Source organism: Enhydra lutris, unplaced genomic scaffold (assembly GCF_002288905.1).
Source record: "Enhydra lutris kenyoni isolate GAN:26980312 unplaced genomic scaffold, ASM228890v2 scaffoldscaffold21, whole genome shotgun sequence".
Lineage (NCBI taxonomy): Eukaryota > Metazoa > Chordata > Mammalia > Carnivora > Mustelidae > Enhydra > Enhydra lutris.
Window position 1 is genome coordinate 68584292 of NW_019154105.1, and position 7272 is coordinate 68591563.

Sequence of the window (7272 nt, forward strand, 5' to 3'; positions counted from 1 at the left end):
CACAGCCAGAGGCTCTCTGTTGGATAAGACAGAGGGCCAAGAGCTGAGAAGAGTCAGCAGCAAATCTCCTGACCGTGTCACCTTTGATGGGGATTTGTGGTCATTTATTTACCCCAAAAAAGGAGGGGGGCACTTTTCCAAAAGGAGAGCCCTGCTTATTGTGTCTGGTACTGGCTGTACCTCTGGAGGCCCCATCAGCCTCTCCCTGGCAAGTTGCGAGCCGGACGGCAGTTAGAGGATGGGGGCACGTGTCGGGGCTGTGCCAGACGCTAAAGGAACTAGAAAAGTGGGGAAAAGCCCCAAACTTCAAAATGCAATCCCATATAAAATAAGTTCAAGAAAGAAAGCCTTTAAAAAAATTTTTAATACAAAAATACTCATATACAGTTTTTCAAACACAACGTGCCACTTTAAATGCTATTTTCCCCTGACTGGCAGTTCTCACGTCTACAGTTCAGTCTGTTACCCCCCAGAAGGAATTTCAAGTTTTTAAGTCTGTGCAGACCGGTGAGAGCGCAGAGTGTTCCTGAAAGGAGCCCGACCTCATCCTGTAGGAACCAGCGAACACCGACAGGCACACTTCAGTTCGTGTGTAATTTCTGACAGGGCATTTCACATCTCAACAGGGTACGGCGGACACCACGACGCCCGTGACAGCAATTCACTCTAGTGACTAACGCCCAACACTGCTGTTCGGAGGATCAAGAAATTGGCAACAGTCATTTGTGTTAATTTTCATCAAACAGGCTATCTGTAATTCCTGGAAATACGGTAGTTCTGGAAGGTGGGCACTGCACCCCCTGTGGTTTGTACGTCAGGATCAGAACTTGAGAGGCATCTGAGGCACGGACCTGAGCATGTGGGAGGCCCGGGAGGTGGGGTGTCGCATGCGGTTCCTCACAGGACAGGGCAGACAGTCTCCCATGTGTTATGGGCACCACACTCGATTCCCCATAGTGGTTGCATGTCATGAGTGCCAGGGTGGACACGTCCCTGGGCCCCACACCCGGAAACATGCTGGTGTGGACGGGCATGACCTCACTTGCCAGGGCTGCGGTGCCGGCCATTCCTGATGCTGGGGAATCAGGAGATGTTGGGGCAATTTTCATTTTGTTTCTGCTTCACGGTCATGACAAAGGACTGAAGGGGACACTCAGAAAGACCAACTCCCCCGAATTGAGCTCTCCCTCAGACTCAGTTGAGCGCATCAGCCCCCACAGGAAGCCTTGTGCTCAGATTCATAAACCAGTTTTCTAGAGATTTTCAAAGTTAGTGTTATTTGCTCATTAGTTCAACAGTTTTTGGAAAGAGGATAACCATATTTAAAATTTTTCCAGTATTTCCTTCAGAAAGATTGTAGAAGAATTTGAAAATATCAAAGTGACTCAAAAATCACAAGATTTTACTCCATCAAATACAAAAATAAGTTAATCTGCTTCCCAAAGTGCACTGCGAGCCCAGTCTGATGGTGTGACTAACGCAGAAGCCCCTTTGCTAGTGGGAAACAAGTGAGGCATGTGACCTGCACCCCAGGCCCCAGGCTCTGAAGAGAGGCCCCCACAGCCTCAGGCCCTGGCCCAGAACCCGCGAGTGGAGGAGCACCTCTGGGCCTGTCACTGGAACCTTCCAAGTTGTTCTGGGAATGAGCATAAATCTATAATCGATCCAGTATTTTCTTAGGATTTGAGAAAAATTAGAGTTCTAAATGGAAGCCCCCCACACACACTAGTCCCCGTGTCTTACCAAAGCAAGTGCATTTCCAGAGGCCACCTGAGCCACATGCAGGAGTCAACTGATGACCAAGCTCCCATGTCTCCTGGGTTGCCGTGTATGGCTCCTTTCTCCAGGATGGCGGTAAGGAGAGGTGCCAAAGGGACGGCCACAGTTGGTAAAACTCTGCTCTTAGTGCTGGGGGGACCTGCAGACACCAGGGAGCCTCACCAGAAGCAGATTCTTCCCTGTGCTCAGAGCCTGGCAGAGAGCACCGCACCCAAGAGCTCGTGTCACAGAACCACAGAGAAGCAGTGAACAGGGATCTGGGTCCAAGGACATCCCACAACTGTGCAAGGCAGAGACAACAAAAGGAAGGAGCAGGAGACCTCAGGAGTGGTTTTCAGGAAGGGCTATGTGCATGTCTCTGCAGGATACATGTCCTCCTTAGGTTATCTTAAGAAGAAAGAGCCAGAAAAAGCATCTGCTGCTGAATATTCCCTTCCCTCCCATTGCAAGCAGTGCACAGAGACTGCAGGCCCCCATCATCAGGGTGCTCTGGACTCCCCACAGTCAAGAGGAACTTCAAAAGAAAAGCCAACTTGTATTCCCAGCAGCTTCTCACTTTGCGGGGCTGGGCCTTCTACTGAGTGAGAGTTAGTGGCCATCTCCCGGGGGAACTCAGGGCAGACGCCTGCCTGCTGCTGTGCTGGTCATGCAGGCCCGGAGCCCCGGCGCAAGCGTTTTTCCACAGTGTCCTGGCTGAGCACGTTTCCCATGAACAGACCCACAAGTGTGATTCAACGGCAGTAACTAGCTCTAAACCCTGGGTCTCTCCTCAGACCCTGAAAGAACATTGTTTCGGAAATGCATTGTCTCCCGTGTGCACTGGGTCCCCGGGGTGGGGAGCACCTGCCCTGCTCTCGACAGTCACCTGCGGTGCCACAGGGCGGAACAGAGCTCCTACAGAGCCATCTCCACGAACTCCTCACTTTACACAAACTCACCACGGGGCTACACCCCTACCGAGTAGTGTACCTTTTGCTGGGACAACTTGGGGCCGCACCAGTAAATACACATTTCAGTCGGTGGTAATTTGTGAAACAAGTTTAGCAAAAATATATTGAGAATAAAAGCCAGAAACTGGTAAAGAAAAGCCAAATGAAAAAAATATACAAAGTCTTCCCCTAAACGTTGGTAAGAACCGAGTACGTTTAGGAGACAGGCCTGGTCGGGAGAGGCCGAGCGGCACAGACCCCACACTCAGTCCAGATGCGCATCGGAATGAACTACAGGGGCACCTGACACACACACTATGTCACTATCACCGCTCCTGGGGCCGGCTTCTCACTAGGATGGAAAAGAAGCATTTTGAGAAAAAATTTCACATTAGTATATAAAAAAAAAAATCATACAGCTGTTTCATAAGAGCAAAATAATGATCAAAGTCATGGTTTCCAAGGAATCCAGGGTCTGAGTCCTCGCCCAGGCCCCACCCTGGTCTCTCCTGAGTGATGAAGACAGGTAAGCAGGCCAAGTAACATTGTTAAGATCAAAGAGATAATAGTGATCCTTTAGAAAAATACTACTCTCTACATTTCGGGTGAGATAAAAACATTTCATATGCCAATTAATTTTCAATTATAACTTTAACCTACAAAAATAGAGTGGGAGGAGACCTTGACATTCTCAGAAATTCAAGTGTAGCTGTAATGCTGTGTAGTAAGGCTTGTTTGTCCAGGAACCTTCTGAACCTCGCGGCTCAGATGGGTCATCAGTGCAGACGCAGCGGGCGCTGCTGAGGATGGCTCAGTGGTGGACAGGTGCTCCCCCCACAGGAGGCCTACGCGGCTGACGTAGCGGCTTCAAGCTGGGTCCTCTGGGCCAGTCCCCGGTGTGGCCCTCTAGCCCTGGATCTGGCCAAGCCGCCGCCTGGCGCTATTTGCCTTCTGTGACCCTCCGCCAGCACCTCCTTTTCTTCCTTTTCCCCTTGGACTTGGTGGGTTCTGGAAAGGGTTTCTCAGTCTTGACACTTCGAGCCGACTCTGCCCCCAAGTCATGCTCACAGCAGCACGACCGCCCATCCTGGGTGGAGCTGAAGGCCGTCCCCTCCTGGTGTTCCTTGCAAAACGAATTGGGGCAAAAGTGGCAAAACAAAGTGGAAGGTTTGCCACACACGTCACAATGATGCCAAGGACATTCCCACTTTCCTGCAATGAAACACAACAAATTAGCAGAAGCGATGGAACCCTAACAACGTCTAACATCTTCATGGTTGGAAACCAATTTTAAAACTATCTGGTGAGACAGACACAGACTAAGACAAGACACTGCTTCCTACGGAGCTGTGAAAATGTAAAGCGAAAGGAAGGTGGGCACTCACAGGCCTGGCAGGCGGGCCTGACAGGGGGCACCCGCATCCCCGAATCCCAGGCCACCGCCCTGCACACGTGTGGCTAGCTTCTGTGACCTTGCTGTGGCCTGGACCCATGATCCTTCTGGCACTCATGTGTAGGGGTCACTATCACACCTCCAGCAAACAGGTTTCTCTCCCATTTGCCTATGAAATCATGCTTTTTTTTTCTTTTAATTTTTTTAAAAGATTTTATTTATTTGCGAGAGAGAAAGAACATGAGAAGGGAGAGGGTCAGAGGGAGAAGAGAAGGAAGAGGGTCAGAGGGAGAAGCAGACTCCCTGCTGAGGGGGACCCCGGGATCATGACCTGAGCCGAAGGCAGTTGCTCAACCAACTGAGTCACCCAGGCAACCCCATGCTTTTCTTTTATACTTAAACATGTTGGACTTTTCCTTTTATAACTTCAGTTTTTCTGGCTAAGAGCCTGTTTTTCTTCTAAGATCCCAGTGAATATTTTCACAGAGGCACCTGTAATCTCTCTGAAACGAGGCTGAAAGTGCAAGGCAGAGGCCGCTGCTTGACCCTCCTGGCCTGTCCCCTCCTCCCACGCCACCAGCTCTGGCGTGGCCTCTGCGCTGGGCAGCTGCAAACCTGGGCTGGGCCTCATGACCTGAGTCACCAATGAATCAGTGACCGGGAGAGGAGAGCCGTGGACAGGGACCCCCGAAGGCCACCAGGGGACCCGCTCACCCACCGAAGGGCCGCTTGCCCAGGCCCAGGCACGACAGGTGGTAGGCCTTAGTGCAGGACTTGCGGTCACACAGCACCAACTGGCCACCATCCCCACAGCGGAAACACTCGTCCTCGGATTCCTTCTTCCCTTCACCTCTGGTTCTCCGCCTCCTAGTTCTTTTCTTGGTCTTTTTGCCCTTTTCCTCTGAAGAGAGAGATGTTGACGTCTAGAAAAAGAAAGTGCAGTTTCCTTGAAAGAACTGCATGGACGGAGCCAGAATGAACTGCAAAGTGCAGGAGTGGACGTGCAGGGGCTCCAGAGGCCTTTGGAGACGCTCTCACACCAAAAGGACAGAAAATGGGGACAGGACACATACCCGGGAATGCCACCCATCTCGCTAAATGGAAATACAGTTGAGCACAGAAAGTAAAAGCAGCTTTGCCAAAAGTCTCCCACTGCAGTACCTCATAGCGGCCATCCCGACCTGCTCCTGCCCCGATGGGGTGCATCCTTGGCTCTTTCTAGTAGTAACTGCATTATGAGTAAGAGGAAATCATTCCCCGGTTGAAGCAGCAGACACTGACACAGACGCCCAGCTCAGGGCCCCATGCCTGGGGTCACCAATACCTTAGGGGCCAGGTGCTGTATGGCACGATGAGGCAGGGAATCGTGACCTTTCCTGGAATCTCAGAATGGGACCTTACTTGTACCTAAGTTAGGGTGAGGTCACACTGGGGTAGGGGGTCCCGAGAGGAAGCAGAAGAGACCCAGAACAGGGAGCAGGCCCCGTGAAGAACACAGCAAAGGTGAGGAATGCCAAGGGCTGCTGGAAACCACCAGAAGCTGGGAGAGCGCTGGGAGGGAGTGCACACTCTGGTTTCAGGTTTCTGGCCTCGAGCAGATCCATTCACACCCCAGCCTGTGGGACTTTCCAGCCCTGGCACACTCCCCTGATAGGCCCTTGGCCTCCCTGCAGCCTGCGGCCATCTGTGCCCATACCCTGTGGGGACCCCCTCCCACCTGTCAGAGCAACAAGTCAACTCAGAAGAAGCCACTTTTCACTAAGAGGGATGTGCTCAGACGTCAGAAATGCTGATGTCCGCTGGGGACGATGGGAGCCATGCCTTTACCTTTGGTCTGTCCCCGAGGAACCCGCTGCAGTTGGAGGCTCCACACCGACAGACTGTTTTCTCGTTACCCAAACAATCCAGGTTGTAGTTGAAGGTCAGCTCTGTCCCTAGGTGGCAAGAGACACACAGCACTGGAAATACTGAGCTCTTTGTCAAGGCAAAAGCCTCTGCCAGGTCCACAGAACACACTCCCGTGCCCTCACAGCTCTCCATGTTTGCTCGGTGAGACAGACGCTGGGAACAAAGCCACCTGCAGAGCCCCCACCACCCCAACCCCCGGCGAGTCTCAGGGCTGCTCCAGGACTGCCTTGCCCTGGCCACGACGTACCTGCTGGAATGTCACACACCGCGAACAGGCCCACACGTGTGTCACCATTCACTGTCCACTTGAGGGTCTCACAGTTGGGCTGGCAGCTATGGTTCATAAACCGGGAATAGTTTCCTTTGGGGCCAGCGTCAATGATGCGGTCCTGTAAAGTACGACTGGAGAGTCAACAGCACTAGAACACGCAGGCACATGGCGCTCAGCCATCATGGCCTCATTTGAAGGCAACTTTCACTGTTTTAACCCCTGCTGGACAGCAATGTTGTCCTGGAAACCGTGGTCTCCCATGTCCACTCGGACAGGACACCCCCAAACCAGTCCTGTTTCTCTCACTCACAGGGGGCAGGTCAGGACCACATGGAGAGGACCAAGCCCCAGTGAGTGCTGGCTCCCCAATACCACCCATCACATGACAGAGGAGGAGCCGGGAGACACGTGAAGGTCAACATCCACAGACAACGGAAACACATTCACTGACAAGAAAAAGAGGAGCCCAGTTCCAAAATGGACAAAGGATATGAACAAGCAACGCCCCAAGATCAAACCCAGACGGGCGCAATCTAGAAAGGTATCCACTTCCTTAAGCAGCTGACGGAAGAGCAAACTCCACCACCACCTGATCTCAAGCCACGAAAGGACCCTTGGCCAAGACACAGGGCCCAGCCCCAGGCCGACAGGGACAGTTTGGAGAAAGCAAGCCGACAAAAGTGAAGACACTGCGGCCCTGCCCTGGTGCCAAACCCGCCAGTGTGCCCATGCCCCTGAGTACAAGGATGTGTTCATCACCAGCAACAGGGAGAGTGGAGCCTAACAGTCATCGGCCGGCTGCACAAGGGGTCCCCAGGCCACGGGGGCAGTCGAGATAAGAAATGTCTCACCGGGCAGGAGGGCACTTAAAATTAGGCACATCAAATACGACGGTCATGACACAAAGTGCAAAGTTGTGTCTGAACAGGGCACCCAAACGTGTACACACACACACACACACACACACACACACACACACACACACACACACA

At 52.4% G+C, this 7272-nt stretch overlaps 1 protein-coding gene across 1 annotated transcript in view; it reads right to left on the bottom strand.

Moving 5' to 3' along the window:
- Positions 1–346: 346 nt before the first annotated feature.
- The window catches only part of LOC111149264 (nuclear receptor binding SET domain protein 2), a 93071-nt gene continuing 86145 nt past the window's right edge, over positions 347–7272 (bottom strand). Inside the window, exons 19-22 of the mRNA XM_022506229.1 lie at positions 6257–6398; positions 5929–6035; positions 4820–5024; positions 347–3920 (exon numbers count right to left, since the gene is read on the bottom strand). Coding sequence (XP_022361937.1) covers positions 3649–3920; positions 4820–5024; positions 5929–6035; positions 6257–6398 — 726 coding nt within the window. The 3' untranslated portion in view covers positions 347–3648. The remainder of the gene's footprint in view (positions 3921–4819; positions 5025–5928; positions 6036–6256; positions 6399–7272) is intronic.